General features: G+C 43.1%; 1 protein-coding gene across 2 annotated transcripts; it reads left to right on the top strand.

Annotated features, from left to right (window-relative positions):
* The first annotated feature begins 5,007 nt into the window (after positions 1 to 5,007).
* Positions 5,008 to 25,098, top strand: atp2a1 (ATPase sarcoplasmic/endoplasmic reticulum Ca2+ transporting 1). 2 transcript variants are annotated; one of them, XM_085784628.1, is made up of 26 exons: positions 5,008 to 5,150; positions 5,265 to 5,401; positions 6,658 to 6,675; positions 7,197 to 7,279; positions 9,385 to 9,489; positions 11,170 to 11,308; positions 12,149 to 12,229; positions 12,317 to 12,402; positions 13,697 to 13,852; positions 13,974 to 14,115; positions 15,386 to 15,552; positions 15,657 to 15,745; positions 16,733 to 16,835; positions 16,947 to 17,078; positions 17,370 to 17,495; positions 17,616 to 17,834; positions 18,567 to 18,678; positions 18,766 to 18,989; positions 19,679 to 19,899; positions 19,997 to 20,199; positions 20,897 to 20,982; positions 21,092 to 21,225; positions 21,861 to 21,978; positions 22,701 to 22,818; positions 23,402 to 23,446; positions 24,772 to 25,098. In XM_085784628.1, exons 2-25 carry the CDS (start codon positions 5,284 to 5,286, stop codon positions 23,404 to 23,406), a joined length of 2,985 nt encoding a protein of 994 aa, XP_085640754.1. In that variant the 5' UTR covers positions 5,008 to 5,150; positions 5,265 to 5,283; the 3' UTR covers positions 23,407 to 23,446; positions 24,772 to 25,098. The 2 variants fall into 2 exon arrangements, with proteins under 2 accessions (XP_085640754.1, XP_085640753.1); XM_085784627.1 differs by lacking the exon at positions 23,402 to 23,446.
* The last annotated feature ends 193 nt before the right edge of the window (positions 25,099 to 25,291 follow it).

Genomic DNA, 25,291 nt, shown 5'->3' with positions numbered 1-25,291 from the left:
TCAGTTTCCAGTTTCTCCTTGGACCAAAGGGGAAGGATCAGGGGGGGCTCACACACTCTGAGATTTGGTGACATAACAGAGCAACACGAGAGGCTGGAGTGTGTCCTCACTTCATGTTGTCAGGGATACACTTACTTAAGAGAGCAACTGGCCTTGGTTTACTTCCAGGGGCAGTTTCTTCAGGGCACGTGGCAGCATAGTGAAGCAGGTGGAGGAGAGGCCAAGAATCATGGGCTGGTGAAACAGAGGACAGGGAGATTTGAGGCGACAGATTGTTGAGATGGTAGGACATCAACGTTTATTCATTATTATGTGACTAGGAATAACAAAAGATCACTGTTTCACATTTTAGTCCACGTTTACAATTAGAAAAGTAGTGTGATGCTGTGAATTTTTAATTTGATTCTCATCTTAAAAAATTCCAAATGATTAATGGGAGATAGTAGATAGTGAATATTTTAATCAATATGGTGACTTGTGAACTTGTAGATATAGTTACGCATGAAAATTTATAATTACTTTTCAGATTAGAGAGGTAATATGTTTACATTCAATAGATGCAATAAATTTGATTTGGTTGGCAAATTAGGAGTGAGAGGTTGGTTGAGACCAAAATCGGAGCTAAAAAGAGTAAATATTGGACTTGAATTCATCATGTGACCAACTTCAAATCATTGATAATATTGCTCTTTGACTGCCAGTTGTGATATATATATATAATCAGCAGTGATCATAATGATGATGAGAAAAGAATTAATGTATTTATCACCAAAATTGCACACTAGGAGGAATCGAACCCAGACTGAAAGAAAGTTTTTGATTATAAGGGGAGCTGTGCGGCCGCATCATTACACGGCTGTTGTGGCATTTGCCCATATTGCCCTACGGCCAGTCCATCACTGTAGGCAGTGGTTTGCTAACAAGTTACCTATATATAGTTTAAAAGGTGATAGCTATATTGTGTTTACAACTTGTTCCCTCTGCCCATACATAAAAAGAGTGACGATGAAAGATGGCAAACATTAACAGACTTAATCAGCGGAATAAGCTGAATAAGTGAATCTGTTCATTATCCAAAATAAAATGTCAACCTGCTCCTTTAACAGTTGAAGTCTTTCTTCAAATCTTTCATCCTTGAGGAGATTACCAGACAAACAGGGAAATGATCGGGTTACCACAGTGCATGTAAATGCTCCACAAACACATCCCCACCTTGATGTAACCTTCAAGCCTGGTTGTAGCATCTAGGGGTCCTCGCCTGCAGGGTGTCACATTCTCAAACCTCCCTGAAAGAACACAGAAATTCTGCCATTGTGTCATAGCTGCCTGCCCACATGCCCACTGCACTATTTATACCAGAGGAGCGCAACTGCTGCTATAGGTACAGTTACAGTGAGGCACTTCAAACCCCAGCTGCCCTGCCTCAGCTAATAATACAATGCACTATACACACTATACGCATTACACACACACACACACACACCACTGCTTGCTCTGCTGCTACTTTTGGCCTCATCATCCTCCCTCCAAGTGCTTCCTGTATCCATCACAGTGATGAGCAGCCACGGACAGGCGGGCCCGACGTGCCCTCCTCCCTCAGCGAGCCGCCTGCCAACAAGCTCTCACACACACACACACACACACACTCGTTACATCCAGGTTACATCACGAGCCTGTCCCCCGTCCCAGCTCCAAATCATTATGCACATAATCATTTGAGGGGAAAGGTGAATGTGGAATATAACTGCAGGATGAAATGATGAGGAAAAACATAGGATAATTCAGTGCCGGACACAGTGTTGAAGTCTGGGAGTTCTGAGTCTTTGCTTTTCGACTTTTATGAGCTAAAGCTTGATGGTCGGGAGACTTCAGATTCAGAAACATTTTATATCTTAAGAAGTGAACAGAATTCCTGTTCATAAAGTAACTTTTTATGTTATTTTAGCATGTTAGCATGTTTGGACTAATAAGTTATTTCCACACTAAAGTTTGTATTACGACAAAAAGACGGACCAAGCAAATAAAAACAATAATGCTGGTCTTTGTTAGCAAGTAGTTACAATTAATACACTGCATTTACATAATTCACAATCAGTCCTTTGGCAGGAACATGTATCTGGTGTAAGTTTTTCTCTTTCAAAGTATTTTTTTAAAAATAATGATGGATGTTCCTTTCATTAACTTTGTCCGAAACGAACAGTCAAACTTCAGGACTGTTAGATGATGATTCATATAGCAGTAGGCCAATAACAACTTTAAGGAGAATGTGGCAAATGTGTCCGACATGTTCAAGTTCACTGAAAATGTGATGTACAAATCTAACTACATAAACAGAGTTCAGGCTTTTCAAAAACTGGGGAATAAAAACCACAGGGTCCAGACATTCAGTAGGCCTAAAGAGAAAACCTGTTTTCCTTATCAGATCCGATTCATTAGCTAAATGCTTTGATAAGTCATGTAAGTCCTGGGTTAAGATTGTGAACGCTCCACCGAGCAGTGAGGGGTCGACAGTAGAGGACGTCCTGATTTAGGAGCACCGTGTCCCCTGTCCCTGTTATCCCAGGTCTTAAATGTCCTTACGTTAACAGTCACAACAGAAACTACCAAAACCTGATGATAACATGAACTTACAGGTAGAGCTACAGTGTTTACTCACTGATTGGTACAGTCAGCATTGAATCACAGGAGAGCAAAGTATTGCAAGAATGGAAGGATAAGTTTGCTCCATAAAAAAACAACATAAGTCATTAAATTATTTAACAATTTATTCCAGAAAAGTCTATTTAACCATTTAATATTGTGTTATTTTACGTTTCAGTCACTTTCACATTGAGGTGAAGCATCTTTTGAATTAAACTCTCGCCACAAACAGCTCAAATGACTTGACCTGCATGATACACATTATTCTTTCCGAGTAATGATTCCACACCAGTGTTTCAAGAATTGCCTTCTCACTGTGCACGAACACCGTGGCGTGCATGTGCGTGAATGTGTGTGTGTGTGTGTGTGTGTGTGTGTGTGTGTGCATCTGCGGGCGGTGCAGCATTATCACTGCTGTGTTTTATTAGCATTAGAGCACAGTGCTTAGAATCAGCCGCGGTAACCTGATCTCAAAGGGAGATTGAGCTAAATGTCAGTGAGCCACCTTGAGCTTTGCGCTGCTCCAGTCGGCCCACAACAGCACGGCGGGTCAGAGGGGGAAACACACAGCAGAGCGGCTTCAACACAAACAGCCGCCTGGAGGGAGACACCAGCAAGACACAATATTAGAGCAGATAGGGAGAAATAACAACAGAGAAAGAGGTGGGGAGGCAGATAATGAAAACTGGTGATGAAGAGTCGTCAGCTTCTTTTGTTTTCTTTGTGTTTTTATCACTCAGTAATACGACAGGTGGATGTTAGTAGGAACACTGCAGTCTAATCTACGACCTGCACTGGTGAAATCAACACTGAATCGTAAAGAAACCCTTTGTGTGTTGTTGCAGGCCGTAAACTAAGCTGTTACCTTCTCATTCATTTGTAGTGATAACTGCAGACAGACTGGATGCCACTGTAACTCTATCCCAGTCAGAGTATGTACTGTATGTGCGAGAGGATCTTCCACCAAATAGAAGCTCTGAACTTCTTTCCAAACCAGTGATTGTCAGTGTTTTATGGCTAAACAGCAGGTAAAAGCTGTGCATGCTTTCCACTGCAATAAATGGGGCTCAAGTGTTCTGAGCTCACATGTTGTTCGTGGATCCTAAACGTCTCTCCCTTGCTTCTCCTTTCTCCTTACTCTCCCCATCTCTTTGTTTGGCTGCCTGCAGGAGTGTGGAGTGTTTGTGCAATGTGAGGTCATCCCTGTCTCTATATCAGGGCCCCGCACTGTGCAATTCCTTTACTCTCACATGCACTGAAGGGGAGAAGCAGCGGAGCCCCCCGCCTCCCTTCAAACTGCTCTCCTCTGAGTGACGTATGCATGTGTTTCCTCTGCTGCACACTGTGCTGTCCCAACAACACTGCTTCATCCTCACTGCTCTTGATAGGTGGATGGTGATACACAAGAACAGAGAGAAGCACTGAGATCCTTGTTTTAGGGTCAAGGTCGCAGAAAACTTTAAGTATTGAAAGAATTTGTTTTGAAGAAAATTTGCTCATGTGGATCTGCTTATATTAAATCATACTATATCAAATTATAAGATTGTTAACACAGGCAATAATGATATGTAATTCACATTTTGTTGTTACAGTTAGTCAAGATTTTAACTTATCTTATGTACTTTGTAATTTATGTAAATTATCAGACTTCAGATGAAACGACAAATTCTGCTCCATAAATATGTTTTCTTTGATAAAAAAATATAATCAAAATAAACATTGTTTTTGTTCATTTGCTTGTTTGCTTTATTGGACATCTTTAGGTTTTTTTTTTTTCAAGTCAAAAGGTTACATAGCCTGAAAAGTATATCCATGGTGGAACACAAAAAAAATAACAACAAAACGGAGTAGCTCAAGTCAAGAGACAGAAATAATTTTACTGTGTCTTTTTGTAAAGTCTGTCATTTAAATAAATAAAAAAGTCACAGTCAAGTAATTTCAGTGTTTTGATTTTCACCTGCCACCCACCAGCACCCGGTCACTGACGCTGGCCGTGCATGGGGAGCTCTGTGCCTCAAATCTACTTGAAGTTGATATTAAAATCTGCAGAAACCTGCCCTGGGTGAGTGAGCCGTAGACGTACACACACTATTTCTCTGTCATTTGTCCATCAGTGTCCCCTACGTCTCATTCAGAAAGCCATTGTCCTGACCATGCACATCTTATTTCCAGCTTGCCAGGCAGAAGGCCCCTCCACAGTTGCTGCCCCCCTCTCCCACTCCCCCCTTCCTATTCTTTACCACAGGGCCATCCCTGCCCACCTATTTGTGACGTTCTCAGCCAATGAGGGGCGAGTGCATGGTGAGCAAGCACCAATGAGGCCACTTTTTCATCTGTATAAAACTTTTGGGGACAGTTTGCCGGGTTGCACTTTCTGTCAGTCCGGGGCTCCGAGAGGAGAGCAACAGCCCAGAGAGAGAGAGAGGAAAGAGAGAGGGGGCAGAGAGAGAGCAAGTGTGAACTCAGGGGGTTGCCAGTTTTTAATCCCAATCCCACACTCCAAGAAAGTGGTGGGTTAACTCAGCTTCAAGCTTGTTTTCAAGTTTCAGTTTCAGGCCAAGCTATGGGCCTCTCAGACTGATGTGAGTGTCACTGTGTTTTTTCTTTATCCCTCTGTCCTGAAGCCTCTCCGTTTCAGCCAGGATGGAGAACGCACACATGAAAGAGTCAGGGGACGTTCTGTCCTACTTCGGCGTCACCGAAGAAACCGGCCTGTCACCAGATCAGGTTAAGAAGAACCTGGACAAGTACGGCTTCAACGGTGAGCGGGAGAAAGAGACGGATGGATGACCAGAGGAAGCAGATGGATGGAGCGCTGCAGAGTGAGGGAGGAGGGGGAAAAAAAGGAGAGTAGTGAAGGAAGTGATTGAGGAGTGGCAGGATGGAGAGGTCCAGGAGGAGGAACACACACATGCATCAGCTCATTGGATTTAGTTTGGAGGAGAGATGGGAAGACAAAGAGGCAGAAATACTGTGCATGTGAGAGGTTAAGTTTAGAGACAGAAACTAAAGGAGGAAGAGAGAGGACGAGGAGAAGGAGAAGTGGGAAGACTGTTGAGAACTGACAGATGAACTGGTGCAGTGTGTGACTATGTGATGACGGGCCAACTAAGGGAAACTGTCTGAATGACACAAAGGGGGAGTGATGTTTGTGCAGCAGGTGCATCAGAGTTTCAGGTTTCTGATCATCACTCCTGGCTTAGGTTTAGATTGAAGACCATTGATGTATTTTTATTTTATTGTTTTGTTGTATTGTTTCTTCGTGGCTAGATCTCTCTGAAATGAAGCCTGTAAATTGCAACTGAGAGCTCCAGAAAAAAAAACTTGTAAATGAGTTGAGAACACCTGCATCCAACAGTTTTTACACTTTAACTTTTCATAGCAGGGAAAGTATTAAATATCCCTCTGTTTCACATTAAGTGTCCCGGTGAGCTGTGGGCCTGGAAGCGCCACGCTTAAATGGAACTGGGCATTTCCTGCTAAGACGAGTCAAAATGTCTGCAGTGGGGAAAAAAAGGTGTCTTTGCAGTAAAAGCCTGTTTGACTCACATGTGGTGAAACAAACAGCACAGGTGGTTTGGTGAACAGACGTGCAGGCTGCTCAGTCAGGGTGCGGTGACTCCATTCGTGGAGAATCTCAGCTGACAAATGGATGTTGACAGAGCAACAGCAAACTGTAATAACACAGTAATTAGGGGTCAGTCAGTGTAAAGGCCAGTGACTGAAGTCACTCTATGTGTCAAAAACTATCAGCAGGACAAAACCACCTGAACAAAACAGCTGCAGCTTAGAGCATCAATTTACACCTGAAGGACAGCTTGCATGTCCAAAAACTCTAATTCATAGAACTCTCTTTCATAGAAAGACTGTTGATCCTGCGATATGATGTTGAGTTTATTGTGGTCTACGTGTTTAATTCTCAAAACTGTGTTGCCCTCATGGACATTTAATGCTGCAAATATTGAGATCAGATGTAACTTCAGCTTATTAATCATATTTGTCTCTCTTCGCCCACAGAGCTGCCAGCAGAGGAGGGTGAGTCCACTTTAAACACTCGCTTTTCATATATACATGTTTGAATCACACGTCCTGTTGATCAGAGTGCATCTCTCCACCCACACACACCTGCTCCCTTCACTTCCTGTGATGACAAGTCACGCAGAAGTTTTTTTTTCTTTGACACCTGTCGCTGGTTCTTTGAACTGAGCAGAAGATGCAGCCTGCTCAGAGATAGTTACAGTGAGCTGGATGAGTAATAATGCGACACACAACACGTATCTCACGAAAACTAGCTGATTTGACTCAGGTCTAACACCAGCACATCAGACCTGTCTGTATCTGACCCCGTGGTTTCGCTGCAGTCAGCTACCTGCATCTGGGCCAAAACAAACAAGGCAAGAAGTGATATTGGGTTTCACAAACTATTATAAATCATATCACAGCCTAATCATCACATTTAGTATTTTTCCTGTTGGTCCGTCAGTTACAAATTTACATGAAGATCATAAATGTAGTAAACACTGAACACATCCATGTGTATATTTTCTGTTTATCAGGGAAGACTATCTGGGAGTTGGTGGCGGAGCAGTTCGAGGACCTGTTGGTCAGAATCTTACTGCTGGCCGCCTGTATCTCTTTTGTAAGTCTTTGCACTTCTCACTACACATCACATTGTGTCTTTATACTCTCAACACACACACACACACACACACACACACACACACACTCCTTCTGTATACCAGGCAGCATGTACCTCATCATTTCCTCCTCCAAAACTGACAAACGTTTTAATCTGCAACAAAATAAGGACGTGTGAGTCCTCAAATCAGAAACACAAACTAGATTTCTGTCAGGATTATATGATTGATTCAGCGCTATTAACACTCATTAAAATGCTGCATTGGGCAATTAGAAGCTAATCACACGGGAGGTGGTATCAATAATTAAAACCCTCCAGGACAAGCTCCACCAATCAAATGCTTCATGCTTCATGCTCAGGTTACATAGACGATTACAAAGGCAAATGTTAAGGAACAATAAACTAAGAGTGAACGTGCTCCTCCGCGATGAGCTGCGTCTCCTTTAGCCCATCACATGTTTTCTTTGCGATTACGCGCGCGCTCAGGCCGACAAGTACAGCATGTAAATCACCGGGTTATTGAATTACATTTGGACTCATGTCCTCACCCTCATTTACAGAAGGAATCCCTCTCTCCCTCCCTCCCTCCACCCCTCCCTTCCCACTCGCTCTTTCTCCAAAACAGTTTTGTGGCGGAGAGGAGGCTGGACACATTGTCTTAATCCTCCATCTCTGCCCTCTGGCCTCCCTGTACAGCTGTCACTATGGCCTTAGAAGGCCTGACGGCTCTGTGTGTGTGTATGTGTGTGTATGAAAGAGGTAGAGCATGATAAGAAGAAAGACAAGAGAGTGGCTCTATGTGTGTGTGTGTGTGTGTGTGTATGTGCACATATGCACGGCTGCGGCTTTATTTTAAGAAAGTCTCAAGCCAGGACGAGAAACTGTATCCTCGGACAAAGGTCAGGGATGGAAGGAACGAGGGATGGCTTGCAGCAGCAGGGGAGAGTGAGAGACAGAGAGGAGGGCGAGGGGGGAGTCAGGGATTGGGTTGCACAATGGCATTGTTTGTTACGATGACAAACGAGAGCAATAGATTCAGGGTCGTATATGGTTTCTAAAAGAGAGAACACTAAATACTGCCAATACATGGTCATCCTATTCATATACACAGGAATGTCCTGCCACTGCAACGTGCTGACAGGCTCTAACTCTCGTTCTGGAGATCGATTGTGTCTTTGAAGAGAGGCAGGGTGAAGACAGAGCACAGAGCATGAGCTGTAGAAGCTATTCTGGGATAAGGGTGAGAAAAGATGTGAGGTGAAAAGCAGGCAAACGAAAAACACAAATGATAATGATGGTGAGCAAAAAAAAGCTAAATGCTACTGGAGGAGGAAGGGAAGGGAGCGCTCTTTGACTTCTCTCTCCAGGCAGCTCCGTGCTCCGCTGGCCTGCAACTAATCTGTGTCAATGTCAACACGAAGCCTTTCCGAAACAGACCTGTGATAGTGACATGGGGCTCAGCCACTCACGTGTTTGACTGTAGAGTCACATGCAGAGGAAAGGCTTCACACATAGGATAACATAAGATACAAAAGGGACATAGTGAAATGTCATTTGATCCAGTAATGGTTCAGAACTCATAAATAGCTCCCCGTGACTGTTTTATGTTCAATGCCGGCCGACAGTAGAAGATAACAATCCAGAGAGCAGCAAGTGCACGACAACATTAAAGACACCTGTCATGCCACGCAGAGGCAAGGACTGCAGTGTAAATGTGCACTCTCTTAACTTAAAATGAAAGTCAATAATATAGCCATACCACCTAGGATGTAAATAATTAAAAAAGAAAATACAGACATTCATCTTGAAACAGTGCTGAGTCAATCAACAAAAATTGAATGATTTAACATAATGTATGTCACTGTATGTAAATGTCAGAGTGATGGATCTCCACTGTACATGTATAGATGTGTAAACATGTTTTAATCCTGATGTTGTCCCTAGCTCTGTGTAAGTTAAGTTTTTTTTCCAATAAGGAGAATAATGTTGGGGAATATAAGGAGATACATTTTGGCATTTGTAAATGAAAACTTTGTAAGAGAGAGTGAACAAGAAGTGACATATTCATTCATATCTGCACATGTCTGTCTGTCTGTCTGTCCCAGGTGCTGGCTTGGTTTGAGGAAGGTGAGGAGACAGTCACTGCCTTCGTGGAACCCTTCGTCATCCTCCTCATCCTCATTGCAAATGCTGTCGTTGGAGTGTGGCAGGTCTGTGAACACACACGCACACACACACACACACACACACACACAAATGCACTAGAGGAACAATTGCAATCACAAGGACACATACCTGTCCCTTGAGTGCTGTCTTTTACACACACCTAAATAGACTCTCAAACTTAGCAACAGTCACACACAATAAATCAGGCACGGTGGCGGTGGCGGTGGCGACGGCAGCGGCCTGTTCTGGTCGCAGCCCGTGTCCTTTACCGTGAGCACACACTCCTTCCAGCGCAGCGGCTGGATGCTCAAAGTTCAAGGGAAAGCACAATGAGAGGATGACGTCAGCAGGAGGTGAAAAGGTGAAAGGTTAAGCCGACGGGCTGAGTGGAGCTGAGGGGGGGCGAGGGGGGGGTCCTGCCCGTCCTGCCTTGAAGGCTCAAACTGCAGTCTGCTCCGAAACAATCCACACTGTGCAATCCACAGTAAAAATACAGAGGGACGATCGGGTTACCAGAGGCCTGCAGTGTGTGTGTGGGGCAGGGGGGTTCATATCAACCCTGTGGCAGTCATTTGGAAACTATGCACAAGGATTCACACATGGTGGGGGGTGAGTGGAGAGAGGGAGGGAGGCTGGCGTAAATTGGGCTTTACACTTTGAGGCGGTGGAGGGCGGCCTCACAAGAAATCACAGACGGAGGTGAACATTACTGTCCCATCAGCTGGAGGCCGCTCCGTCAGACACACAGACAATAAACACATGTAGAGCACACTGCATTCACTGTAAACAACCTATAGGTGTTTATTTCAGTCTATTTGACCATTTAACTCGTTGTGCTGCAGAGTAACAACTCATCACCATTGGCTGGACGTTTAACTGCACCTGTCATCGTACATATACTAAACAGTACGTAGACTGAGGAAGTAAACAGAGGACGAATTGTAAGATGAAAGACTCAGTTATAAAAACAGTGGCCATAGATACTGTGCAACATGAGAAACGTTCATTTTGATTCTGAGATGAACTAATTAGATTTTAGTGGTCAGAGGTCAAAGGTCAAGGTCACTGACATTTACTTGTGATGAAATACACCTTTAGTAAGTATTTTTAATCAAATAGAGACTGGAAGAGATGGATGTAAACTGCAGTATGACGACATGTCTGAGGCGTTTAACTGCGTGGAGGTAATTCTAGTTAAAATGAGCTTTCAATCGAATGCAATGACAAAACACTCACATGCTCAACCTTGATCGTTTTCCCCGGTGAAATCAGCATCATGGATGGTTGTGTTATATTTTTGGGGCTTTTTATTGCCTTTAACTGATAGCACAGTGGAGAGAGAGACAGGAAATGGGGAGGCAGAGAAGGGGAATGACATGCAGGAAAGGGCTGCCTGATGCGGGATTCGAACAGTGAGGACTGTAGCCTCAACATGGGCTGGCAGCTCTACCAAGTGAGCTAAACATCACCCTGGATTATAACATCTTGCATTCATTTTATCAGTTCTGAACTGTGATGGAGATAAATAGATCAAATCCGTCACTTTACAGGTTTATGACTCATTAACTTATTTAACACAGAAAATACTTCCTGTCATGTTATGTCTTCATCTAAACTGTGTAAGACATCTACATGAAATGAATGAAATGAACTTTCTCTGAAACTGGAAACCATGGTGTCAGAATTACCATTTTCTTTTGTGTGTGTGTGTGTTATTGCAACAGGAGCGCAACGCAGAGAGCGCTATTGAGGCTCTGAAGGAGTACGAGCCTGAGATGGGAAAAGTTTACCGCTCGGACAGGAAGAGTGTGCAGAGAATCAAGGCCAGGGAGATTGTTCCCGGTGATGTGGTGGAGGTTTCCGGTAAGATCCTCACTTTCCTTTCACCTCTTCACTTGCTCCATTTATTCTCAAGTCCATTCATCCACTGACATCCCCAAACGCTTTTGATCCAGCCAGCTGTGACCTTCAAGGTCACAAAGCCTACAAACCAAACAGATACCAGTAATATACAGTAGACACTTTGTCATTGTCAACCCCATGAGGAACTCACAGACAGAACAAACTTATTCAACCACACCTGACTTAACGTGATAAAGACATCGAGTGTTCATCAAGCTACTGAACCACTGCCTCATGTATTTAAACTGGTCACATGCTTGTGTGTGTGTGACTACATGGCTGCCGATGTCCTTGAGATTGAACACGAACCCTTTTAAGGCAGTCACGGAGAAAAGTGGGTGGAGGGGAACCGGAGGAACTTTCTGTGTGAAGAAAAAAAAAACAAGCTTGAGTATAAATACATTTAATATCGACTCGCTCCTCTGTCTCGCCCTCTCCCTCTGTTTGTTGTACACCTGTTCTTTTCATTTCATGATCTCCCCAAGGTCTCCCTCTCTCCCTCTGACTCTGACTGTGGTATCAGTTTTCAACAACAACACCATCCATCCACAGTGCTAAAACCAGTCAATCAACTCAGCCCCCCCCCCCTCCCACCCCCCCACCCCAAACCACTCCACACCCATCTCCATACCTCCATCCAACTGTAATGCTGCAGTCAGATTGATATGAAGCACTCTGTATCATAATCTTGCACAATAGGCAAAAGCGGCTTCAAGTAGAACAAGCTCAATCTAATCTGTAAATGTTGCTTATTAAGTAACTTAATTCTGCATTTATCTGTGTGTGTGTGTGTGTGTGTAGTTGGTGACAAAGTGCCGGCCGACATCAGGATCATCTCCATCAAATCCACAACTCTGCGTGTGGACCAGTCCATCCTCACTGGTAGGTCTTACTTTACGCTACGACAATGTTGTGTACTCTGGATGTCTGCTTCCTCTCCTCCTCACCCGTCACCACTGTCTCCTTCAGGTGAGTCCGTCAGCGTGATCAAGCACACTGACGCTGTCCCCGACCCCCGAGCTGTCAACCAGGACAAAAAGAACATGCTGTTCTCTGTGAGTCCTCCTCCTTCTCTGTTGTCCTCCCCTCTTTTACCATCACTTGATTATTTTCTCCTCCACCTTTGTTTCCATCAGTCCTGATAAAACCACACCTGTACTGTCAAACTATTTTTTCTCTCTCAACCAAACAACGGTCACTGCACCAGACTGGAGAATTAGCACCACCGCCTGTTTATCTTATCTTATTTAAGTTCAGTGGATGGAAACTCTCATCTCAGCGATATATTACATTTTGATTGTTCTCTGATAAACCAGCTGATATTTCTTCACTGTTATCATCACCGTTGCTCTCATCACTGCCTAAAGATGTGAAACACACACCTGTAACTGACTGACAGATATACTGCAGGCCATTTCCACACAGAAGGTATCTTAACATGTGACAGCAGGAAAAAAGACTGGTGTATCAGTTTTAGGATGGCAGTGTTGAGAAGACACGTGAACAAAACTGAGCCTTAGTTGGTTGCATCTGTGGTTTTCCTGCTATGACAACTCAAAATGAGAAAAAAAAGTTTACCAGCAGAGTAATACTAACAATTAACAGTTTTAAACTAGAAGACACAACATCATGTTTTATCTTTTATATTATGGCCTATACAGTGGTTTGTACGGATTTATCAGGAAATACTGTATCAAAGTTTTGCAATCCTCTTCTAAAATTACTCCTTAATTAAGCATTTGGCTCACATTAATAAAACCACCCATTTATATCAGAGACAAAAAATGATCTTCTGAGGCTAGGCTAATGAGGCTGTAGCTAAAGCCAGCCATGCCCTTAATTAATGCTAACATGCACTCAAAAACAATGCTAACCCACCGATATTTAGTCTAAATATTGGATAAGATAATGAAAAGTCAAAGGATCACCAACGTTATTACAGTTATCTTAAATGTTTGGCAAGTTGTTTTTTTGTTTTTTGTTTTTTTTTAACATTTTAGCCAAAGTCAAGGACTCACCAAAATCATCACATCTCCGAGACAACTTGTTGTATGTCACTGTACGTCAAACTAACTGTCATTTTGTGGTATGTCATTGCATTATGTTGGCTTATTGTCTTTATTCTTTCTTCTCTTGTGTCACTGTTGTTGTATGTGCTTTTATTGTCTATATTTTAATGTTATACTCCCCCTCTCCCTTGCCACTTAGGAGGTCTTTCACCTCCTACCAGGCCATTGCCTTAATAAGAATGTATTCTTAGCAATTCTTGCCTGGTAAAATAAAGGTTTACTACTACTACATTAGTGACAGTGTTTCAGACTTCCTGACTTCCTGTCACTCTGTGTTCAGGGCACCAACATTGCTGCTGGGAAAGCCACTGGTATTGCCGTGGCAACTGGCGTCACCACTGAGATCGGTAAGATTCGTGACCAGATGGCTGCCACAGAGCAGGAGAAGACCCCTCTGCAGCAGAAACTGGACGAGTTTGGAGAGCAGCTCTCTAAGGTGAGTGAAGCAGCATCGGCCCCGTGTCACCACCACTATCTGTTGTGAGTATATTAAAGACCTGAATGTGTCACAGAAAACACAACTCCAGTTAATATCTCACACGTCCCTCTGTCTGCAGGTCATCTCCCTCATCTGTGTGGCCGTCTGGATCATCAACATCGGCCATTTCAATGACCCCGTCCATGGAGGCTCCTGGTTCCGCGGTGCTATCTACTATTTCAAGATTGCTGTGGCTCTGGCTGTGGCTGCCATTCCTGAAGGTAAACCACTGGGATTAACGTCCATCTGCTTGCCCATGAAGATTATCATATCTAAGGTTCATGTTGTGTAGCTCATCCATATGATGCTGCTGCTCCCAAGTCCATTAATAATTTAAAAAAGGGCCTGTGGCTTAAGATTGAGCTTCACAATATTAACACTGGCACACAGTTCAATAACATCACAGATACAATACACTTTGTCATGTTGATTACAAGATTGCGTCTCATTCGTTATTTTTGTTTTATGTTTTGAAGCCTTACATTTACTGATATAATTCTCATGGTCACTACCCACTACTATCTCAAAGGACAGATCGATCTAGACAGACTAAATCAATTAAGTCCAGTAGTACATAGGCCATCTCAACTGGTTAACCAGCAGTTGTGATTAGGACCCCAAAGGACTAAATAAAGGACAACTTTAACCACCACAAAAGAGAATCTATATCTGTTTCAGTCATACTGGCCAATGAAAGTGTTTATGCTTCCCAATGAGGATTTCTAGTGATTTAAGTGATTACATTAAGGTGTTAAGGGGACACATACAGAAAGGGCAGAATGGATGGATTAGTTGAACTAATACAAAATGGTGTCATATCTATTGTTGCTTCAATTTTAAACCAAACCAAATACATGTATATATCAGTGTAACTGTCTACAACAGACTTTTATGCCTTCTAAAAGCTTTTTTATGGATTTAATGATTGAGTTCAGTGGCTTTCAAAGCCAATGGTTGCTCTGTTCTGAATGAATAGGACAGGTTACATTGTCTGTAATACAAACAGTCTCCCTGTCACACTACAGTCAGCCACAGTCTGTGCCAGCGCATGGCAGAGACAACTGTCTAATGATGCCAAAAGGACAACATCATCTGCAAACACCAATGCCACTGTAATGTCACTGAGCTGGACGCTCTCCAGACCTTCTCCACATTATTGTCCGAGACGATTTTTGCCAACAATCTGAACCCAGGTCTGGCTCGTGGTGCGGCCCCCTCCCCGACACGAATGCCTCTGGAGAACACAGCAGTTTGGGTCTGCTCCAGCTGATGTGTTAAGAACTGAGTTGGGACCATCCACACTGACAGACTGCCAAGTCCCTGAAGTCCAGGTGGTCTTGGGCTGACATGTCAGATCATCCTTTAACACCTGTTTTTTTTGGGGGGGATTCAGAGGAGCCCTTTAATATTTTGTCCGTCTTCCAACCCGTCTTACCTTTCACCCCATGTCATCTTCTCTTTTGTGCTGCGCTTCAACCATCTGCCCATCAGGCCTGCCTGCTGTCATCACCACCTGCCTGGCTCTGGGAACGCGCCGTATGGCAAAGAAGAACGCCATCGTCAGAAGCCTGCCCTCTGTGGAGACCCTGGGCTGCACCTCCGTCATCTGCTCTGACAAGACCGGCACCCTCACCACCAACCAGATGTGTGTAACTAAGGTGGGTTCATACTCAGGTGCTGGTGGTGAGGTCTCTGAAGGAGAGAAGAGCAGATCTAATTCAGAAACTCTGTTTTTTTCTTTCCTAACCACATTTCCATGCAGATGTTCGTCATTGATAAAGTGGACGGTGACAACGTCTCCCTCGGTCAGTTTGACATCTCTGGCTCCAAGTACACCCCTGAGGGAGAAGTGTAAGGCTTCACGATTAAAACAAACATATAAAACCAGAAACCCATTCTTAAAGTGCAATAGATGTTGTATACAGAACAACAAATACAGCAAAGAAGAATGAGAGTTTACATAAGAAAATATTAGGAAACAAATAAGAAAAATTAACACAGTCAAAATGTTTTGTGATTTCATAGTTAACAGAGATGATAAATATCAGAAATGACCAGCCGACATTTTGATAAAGAGTGCCGTGATGGGTATTATATGAATCATTGGAAATGAAATGTAAAGCTGAGTGGTAAACAGCATCCAGTGGAATCAAAGTGGAACTAGCAGCTCTTCCATAGATGTCATCTCCATACTCTAAAACAGAGAAAAAATAGTGTCTCCAATTTTTTTCCTGTGGTGAGTAGGGAAACGGTGCTTATTTCTGTATCGAAAGCCCAGTATTGTTCTTAGTTTAGCAATGAGGGTGGTGATATGGTGCTTAAAATTAAGACAACTGTCCATCCAGATGCCAAGGTATTTGTAGTTGGAAAGAAAATTGTGGTTGCACAGCTTTTAAGGCTTCAGTAACTGGTTAAAGCCTTCAATATGAGGCAATATTCGCATTTCTATAGTGTTTGCCCTTTTTTGTTGTGAAACTTGTCTTAAAAAGGTGTTAATAGTAACCAGCAAATTTGTAATTTTGATATATGTTATGGAAATGCAAATAAAAGGTCAAATTTGTGTTACATAGCAAAAGAAAATGTAAAGCCCATTTATTTTCAAGTGAAAATTTAAGTTACCAAAAACGCCCGATGTGACATATATGCAACATTCCAGATCTCTGACAATAGGTGGCGCTATTTCAAAAAAAACTTCAAAAATGTGTTCCATGCATTCCACTTGGTCTGTGTTTCACCCCGCTTAATTTTCCTTCAAGGATAAATGGGTCTGGGTTCTTATGGGTTAAAGTGCTTTAAATAAATATGACTACATGTTTTTCTCCTGTCATTTTCTATTAGTACAAAGGGTAACATGTCTGTGAAGTGCGGACAGTATGATGGACTGGTGGAGCTGGCTACCATCTGCGCTCTGTGCAACGACTCTTCTCTGGACTACAACGACGTCAGTGGAGAACTCAAGATATTTTTTATGTTCACATATAAAGGTGACTGAAAGCTGGGGTTTAAATATACTCACCTTCTCTCTCTCTCTCTCTGTGTGTCTGTGATGCAGTCCAAGGGTATTTATGAGAAAGTGGGTGAGGCCACTGAAACCGCCCTGTGCTGCTTGGTGGAGAAGATGAACGTGTTCAACACTGATGTACGTGGCCTGTCCAAGGTGGAGAGGGCAAACGCCTGCTGTGCTGTAAGTCGACAAAAGACCCCACACAGTATGCATGCGTTGGCCTATACAAAGACAGGAGACAGAGGCCCATGTGTCTACAAAATAAAAGACTTTTCTAAGCTTTAACTATTTTAAATCCATGACTGTCAATGTTTTTGTATCAAATAGTAAGTTTTGTGCGAAAGATGTCACTTCAAGTTACAATCACAGAATTCAGAGTGTTTCAGGACACTGCTGGAAACAAACTCAATCTCTCTTTTTTTTAAATCCTTTTCATCCAGTTCACCTCCTTTTCCTCCACTTTTCTGGCAGGTGATCAAGCAGCTGATGAAGAAGGAGTTCACCCTGGAGTTCTCCAGAGACAGGAAGTCCATGTCAGTCTACTGTTCACCTGCCAAGTCGGCCAAAGCTCCCGTGGGAAACAAGATGTTTGTCAAAGTGAGTGTGTGACACAGGACATACACACTCAAGGCTACTGGCAAAAACCATCCAGATGTAGGAAACATATTAATAAAACAAGCACAGAATATACTAATATCTCATTTACTGTGTACTCAGGGTGCTCCAGAGGGCGTCATCGACCGCTGCGCCTACGTCCGTGTGGGAACCACCCGTGTGCCCTTGACTGGCCCAGTCAAAGACCAAATCCTGTCGATCATCAAAGAGTGGGGCACAGGCCGCGACACCCTCCGCTGTTTGGCACTGGCCACCCGCGACACACCTCTGAGGAGGGAGGAGATGAACCTGGAGGACTCAAACAACTTTGTAGACTACGAGGTGGGTAAAGGACGACTGATAAGGAAACGTAACGACAGAGATGAACGGCATCTCTTCTACCGGTCCCAGGTAGGGGTGAGGTTAGGCAAATTCGAAAGCTAGTTACATCACTGGAAGACAACTGAGGGAACAGTTCATAAAACCACATGGATTTCAATATAGGTAGCCTGCAAATTACACATTTTTTTGTCAATTCTCGCATTTTGGGGGCCGGAAGGCAAGACAAACACCCAAATATATAAAGAGCCTTCCAAAAGTGATATTTATTATGTATATAATATGTCCCCTTTAAGGAAACATAAAATTTTCAGTTTTATTTGTATAGCCTGTTTTTACAAACAATTTGTTGAGCTTTACATAGCATCATAATAACATCCTCTGCCCTTAGACCCTCACATCCACCGAGGAAAAACTCCATAGGAAACCCTTTTAACAGGGAAACATTGGAGAAACCTCAGGTTGAGCAACAGAGGAGGGATCGCTCTCCCAGGGCGGGCAGATGTGCAATAGATGTTGCATACAAACAAGAAAACAGTTTATAACTAAATATGGGAAAACATAGAAATGGTCAACAAGAGCTGATGAAGGCAGCTTCTGGTGGGAGGGAAAGCAGGGAGAGCAGGCCAGCTTAATGGGAGTAGTGGATGTCAGACTGGTTCGTGCATTGTGTGTTTTCTTTGCGGTGACTGTCTCCACAGGACACTAAACTTTTTGTCGTCTTGTTATATCCAGACTGACTTGACCTTTGTGGGCTGTGTCGGCATGCTGGATCCTCCCCGTAAGGAGGTTATGAGCTCCATTGAGCTGTGCAGGGCCGCCGGCATCCGTGTCATCATGATCACCGGTCAGTGATTGTGTTAAGACGTGTACCAAACAAAAGCCCTTAACATTTGCAGGAAAAAACTAAATCTCAATTTCTACCTCCCCGTAGGAGACAACAAGGGCACAGCCGTGGCCATCTGCCGTCGTATTGGCATCTTCAGTGAGGAAGAGGACGTCACTAACAAGGCCTTCACCGGTCGTGAGTTCGATGACCTCTCTCCATACGATCAGAAGAAGGCTGTGCGAAAGGCTTGCTGCTTCGCCAGAGTGGAGCCGTCCCACAAGTCCAAGATCGTTGAGTTCCTGCAAGGTTTCGATGAGATCACTGCCATGGTGAGCAGGAGGTCAAACTATTGAAGACAAATACCTTAAAGGGATAGTTCACCCAAAAATCAAATTTCACTCATTATCTACTCATGTCGACTAAGAACTGTGAGAATTTTCAGAGTCCTCCGTGCCTTCTCTGAGTTACGGGGGGGGGTCCGCGCAGCAGTATTTGTCCATACAATGGTTGTCAATGGATACCAACTGTCTTTGTCCAAAAAGACACACCAAAAAGCACCCAAATACCTCCATACTGCTCGTCTGTAATCCCTCTGGTATTGAAGCCCCGACATGAGAAATTGTTCCACCGGTGCTGACACAGGAAGAGCAGTGAACCGAGACACTGGGAGCTTCCGCTACAAACAAGCTTAAAATATAGACTTATTTAATTTTTTTCCGGAACAATTTGACATTACAGACAAGCAGTATGGAGGTATTTGGATGTTTTTTGGTGTGTCTTTTTGGATGAAGATAGTTGGTATCCATTCACAACCATTATATGGACAAATACAGCTGCGCGGACCCCCCCCCCCCCCGTAACTCCTCAGAGAAGGCACGGAGGACTCTGAAACTTCTCACAGCTCTTAGTTGACATGAGGGTGAGTAGATAATGAGTGAAATTTGAATTTTGGGTGAACTATCCCTTTAACTCGTCTCGGGCTAATAACATCGCTCCTCACTTCTGCTTTCCCCTCTAGACTGGTGATGGAGTGAACGATGCCCCTGCCTTGAAGAAGGCGGAGATTGGCATCGCCATGGGCTCTGGCACTGCCGTTGCCAAGTCTGCCTCTGAGATGGTCCTGGCTGATGACAACTTCTCTTCCATCGTGTCCGCTGTGGAGGAGGGCAGAGCCATTTACAACAACATGAAGCAGTTCATCCGCTACCTCATCTCCTCCAACGTAGGCGAGGTCGTCTGGTGAGTGCATGAGACTTGATATTGTAAGGGGAACGTCTTGGCACACGACACGAAGATGACCTGTGTCAAAACCAACCCTGTGGGTCTGTTCCTTCAGTATCTTCCTGACTGCTGCCCTGGGTCTGCCTGAGGCTCTCATCCCCGTCCAGCTGCTCTGGGTCAACCTTGTGACTGACGGTCTGCCTGCCACCGCCCTGGGCTTCAACCCCCCTGACCTGGACATTATGGGCAAAGCCCCCCGCTCCCCCAAGGAGCCCCTCATCTCTGGCTGGCTCTTCTTCAGATATCTGGCCATTGGAGGTACAGCACATTATGATCTCTCTCTCTCTCTCTCTCTCTTCCTCTCTGAAGCAGAAAGGAAGGAGAAACTCAACGTCATATATTATACATTGCTGCTTGAAAGTTTGTGAAGCCCTTGAATAGTTTATTTTTCTGTTTTTTACCATGATTTATTTTTATTTTTATCATTGCCAGTTTTTATCTATGAAATGTCAGGTACTTGTTTTGAGGGAACTGTGTGTGGAGCCAGCAGAGTGCATGAAACATGGAATCAGAGTATGTGCAAAAGTAAGTGAGCCCCAGCTGCACTGGTAAAGTCAAGTAATAGACTCAGGTGAAACACACATGTGGGTGTCCAAGTGATCAATTAAGCAGACAACTCAAATAGGACATCCTTAGGAAAGGTTTTGTAAATTCTGTGAGACAAATCATTTACAAAGAAAAACAAAAAACAAAGTTGCCTGTTTAAACTTTGCCAGAGATCACTTGGACAAACCAGAGGCCTATTGGAAGTCCTAGTCCTTTGTCTGGACAGATGAGTCCAAAATTGAATAAACTGCCCACAGTCACAAGGCACCATGTTTGGAGGGTTCACAAACTCTCAAGCAGCACTGTAGATCTACAGTGTCTGTCAGTATCATCAGAAGCTCTTGGCTGCTACCGTCCGCTCTGTGGTCAGGAGTTTGGGATTAAGCACGGTGCTGTGTGTGTTTTTCAGGTTATGTCGGTGCTGCAACCGTTGCGGCCGCTGCCTGGTGGTTCGTGTACTGTGACGAAGGCCCGATGGTCACCTTCCACCAGCTGGTTTGTATTTGTGAACATTTCCTGTGAAATTGAAAAAAAAAAGTATGCAACTACAGCACCTCAGTACACAGTAGGCCTCTTAACACCTGTTTCTGTGTTTCCCCATCAGTCCCATTTCATGCAGTGCAGCGAGGACAACGAGGACTTTTCTGGGGTTCACTGTGAGGTGTTCGAGTCTTCTCCTCCAATGACCATGGCTCTGTCTGTGCTGGTCACCATCGAGATGTGCAACGCTCTCAACAGGTCTGAAATAGTTAATGGTGCCATCACATGCTACATCAGTCACTAAATGGCTGCTTACATTAGTAATAATATAATACAATAAGACATTTTAATATGATATATTCATTGGTTTAACACTTACCATGGAGCATTTTTATGATTTAACCAAGTTAGCTTTTGTTTAAAGCACATTTTGCTCATCATACTTTACATTAGTAACACTGGACTTTTTATTGAGCACTTCTACACTGTGGGTTCGACATGTACTGTTAGAGGCTCTGACTTCCTACATAACAGATTGTACCTTTAGATTCAAATGTTTTCAGGACTTGTATATAGTCATTTAAAAAAAAACAGAGTATTATCCTGTTAGCCCATAATATCAGGAGTGTAGCTCTGCAGCTGTAATTATGATATGAATAACATGTTGAAAACACATGACAGTGCAGAGGAGCACAAATTATATCGTCGTGTAACAAAATCTGAAACTCACTCTTATAGTTTCCACTGTCCTGAGATGTTTTTCGGGGCCTAGTCTTTCAGCATTTCCAGTTGATTCTTTTTCCTAATGTGTATATTTTCATGCATTCACCTCAACACACGCGCATTAACGTACCCCTCCGCCTCCCCCATCCACCCCCACCACCCTCCCCCAGCTTGTCTGAGAACCAGTCCCTGGTGCGCATGCCTCCCTGGAGCAACTGCTGGCTGCTGGGCGCCATGAGCCTCTCCATGTCCCTTCACTTCATGATCATCTACGTCGACCCCCTGCCCGTGAGTCCGGCCTCCCGCCCTACATCCATCCCCACCACTCTTTCCTCACACACACACACACACACACATAAATACACACACACACGGCTTCCGCAGTCCTCCATGTTCTCTCTCACACGTTCACCTTCATTGCTTTAATACTGACAAAATGGCACACAGCTCTGTCGCACAAACCACTAACAGGGCTGGTGCTCGTGGCGGCAACCGGTCCAACCAGCTGCTCAACACTGTCAACTCCCCAAATGGTGTGAAATCAAAACTTTGCCTCAGTGTTTCACATGTTTCTTTATATTTTGACCCAAGTTCCCAGGTTTCCTGTTTCATATGAGTTCTTAGTAGCAGATTATAATTACTTTCAAACTATTAAGTTACAGTTATTAGGTCCAAAACTCATGACTTGGGCGGTGAAACTATGAGGATCGGGGTGAAGTGAAGGACATTATGTCATTGAACAGCTGTACAATCTAAAAAGATGACAACATGGACTTGTCACTGCTCTCTGGTGGACAAAAAATATAACAATAGCAGCATCAAAATGAACAAACATTAAGTTTCTGCATTCAAACTGTGGAATTACTGTTCAACTTTGTTAATAATGGAAATTAGTGACTTTTGATCAGTACTGTGGATTTATGTGCATTTATTTGTCCATGTCCCTCCACCGCAATGTGATTCCTGACTAATATGGATCAGTTTTAACACAGTGCCGCTCTCACCCACAGATGATCTTCAAGCTCACTCACTTGAATGTGGAGCAGTGGTTGATGGTGCTGAAGCTCTCCTTCCCGGTCATCCTCATCGATGAGCTTCTCAAGTTTGTGGCTCGCACATATCTGGAGGGTAAGCTGAACACGATTGCCTAGTATGATCTCCATGGTGTGTGACCAAGTGTTTGATCCACACAACAACATTATGCCATGTTGGTTGATGCTCATGTTTTCTAAGAGGACACATTAAAATAAAAGTATATCTATGTTTTTAGGATGCAGTGATGATATTGCTACTAATTATAATCACAGATAAAATCACACACTGCAGTAACTGTTCATCTTATTCAAGGTTTTTAATAGTTGTCAATAGATTATGATGAACACATGAAAACCATCTTTCTGTGCAGGTGTTGTGTATCTATGTATCGGAGCTATTTTAAAAAATATGTTCAAAATGTATAAATACAGGACTTTCAATGGACATTTCTGAACTTTTTTCTCTTCTTAAATAACTTTAAACTTGATTGATTAATGGAATGTTATGGAGTAATTTACCTCCCAATTAAATGTCTCTTATTGTATTTTAACTGATAACATCTCCTCCCTCTCTCTTCTTATTCTTAATTTTTCTCTTCTCTAAATTGTGTTTCCTGTTCTTCTAATCTTCCTCTCCTTGGATGCTCTTTTTCACCGTTCCCCTTCTGACAATCCAGTCTAAACCCGCTTCCCCCTCCTACATGCCCCTGTAACTAAATAAGGTATTCCCCTGACTCAAGCTCAAGGTCTCAGCACTCTGCATGTTCTGCAGTATGTGTTTGACTCTGGGTATCAAACAGGTTTATGTGGCTGTGTCCAAGACGCATTGTCTGATAAGCGCGTGTACATGTTGCGTTATCGTTCTGAACTAACAACTTGGTCTGTGAATGTGCCGAGTCGACGGCTGCTAATCTGTCAGGAACTGCTAGTAAAACTAATAGTTGGTCACAGCATTATACATAGTATTGCATTGTGGGAATTTATCATTAGAAATTTGAATGTGCTTCTTCTTTAGCTTTATGCTTTGGAAAGTTTTAAGAGGAAATAGAAAAACACTGGTGTGCACATTAGGTGTGAGCCTCCTGCTTTGATTGTGCATTTACTGTACTCAGATATTGTGGTAAAACATAATCTAAATGTCATTGGATTATGTTGGATTATTTCTCAAAACTGGCTTTGTATGCTCTTGTGATTATGGCAAAATTATCATTATTATGTATTTATTTATCAACATAAAAACTTGAAAGTAACACTTAAAAATTAAGATTTTTTGTTGTTTTCTTGTTGCTGTCATGGAGTGGGCAGACGTTTTCTTATTATGCGACACAAAAATGTGTATATAAACTCTTGGGAAATTTGCCAATTTGCTATTTTGCTGAGACAATTAATAATAAAATATAGCAAGTAAATAAATAAATAAATAAATAAATAAATGGATAAATAAAAAACTGGAGCCAGCAGCCAGACATCTCAGCTTAGACCTGAGTCATTAGGAAACAGCTCGCCTGGCTCCAGTTCCTCTGGAGCTCACTGAAGATGCCACATATCTTTAATTTAGGTAGTAAAGGAAAGGAGAAGAGAAACGAGACACAAAAAGTGTTCGTGAATCAACACCTCACCAACACAGCTGAAAAAAATAGAAAAGAAAATCTGACCCACAACCAACTGCACTGCCAAATGACTTCAGCTAGTGGCTACATGTTAGGAAATAAATTTGTGTCTGCCAGATGTGTTTCTTTTCCTCTCTTTCATTTAACTGCAACTTCTTGCAGTTGCCAGGCAACCAGTTGAGGCTCCAGCAAAGAAATAAACCTGCACAAACTGCAAACTTTACACACAGTTTCTGTACTTCTTAGATAAACTAAATATAATCTGTAAATTTCAGAGATGCTGGTCTTTTTTTCTCACCTCCCTCGGCGCAACAAAGCAAACTAGCACATTTCCCAATAACTTAACGTCCAATTCCCTTAAAACCATTTAGCTCTTCACTCAACCTGTGCGTGCTACCATCATTATGTAACTGACGAGCTTTTGTTTTCTCATGCAGGGAAAGTCTAGAGGCAAAGTGCAACAGGAGAGTGTCTGAAGCAGAGAGGGCGCAGAGACACCGATGGAGAGAGAAAAGGGCTGAGCGCTCCCACTGACAGCCAGCCTGCCAACAGCCACCTGATGTCGTCATCAAAATCATCATCAGTGGCATGAATACAACAGAAAACACAAAAGCCATCTGAAAATACACCAAAAAAAGCTGCAAAATATTTTTTTCTGTGTATGTACTGAAATTAATATATAGATAAGAGTTATTAAAACTATTCTGTGTTGATTCTATTCTTAAAGAATAAAGATATGTATTAAAGAGACTGTCAGACTTGGACATCAGTGTTCCTCTTCAGTTTTGATGTGTAGTGCAATCCCCATGTCATTCATGGAGGTTTAGATACATGACGTACAACATGTAGTGGATCTGGTCAAACTGAAAACCAATGAGAGTTTACAAGACATTTACAGCTGTGAGGTTTTAACGTTCAACATTAATCTGACAAGAAATCCTCTGTGGTCGACTCAGT

The sequence above is a fragment of the Trachurus japonicus genome, chromosome 8 (assembly GCF_045865225.1).
Source record: "Trachurus japonicus isolate A0001 chromosome 8, Traja_1.0".
NCBI classification, from domain to species: Eukaryota; Metazoa; Chordata; class Actinopteri; order Carangiformes; family Carangidae; genus Trachurus; species Trachurus japonicus.
The sequence above is the reverse complement of the archived record's forward strand: the minus strand, read 5'-3'. Positions and strand labels throughout refer to the sequence as shown.

Coding starts and splice junctions, on each gene's coding strand:
- atp2a1 (XM_085784627.1), top strand. CDS start 5,284: ATGGAGAACGCACACATGAAAGAGTCAGGGGACGTTCTGTCCTACTTC. Junction 9,490..11,169: donor CTGTCGTTGGAGTGTGGCAG/GTCTGTGAACAC, acceptor TTATTGCAACAG/GAGCGCAACGCAGAGAGCGC. Junction 20,200..20,896: donor CAGATATCTGGCCATTGGAG/GTACAGCACATT, acceptor TGTGTTTTTCAG/GTTATGTCGGTGCTGCAACC.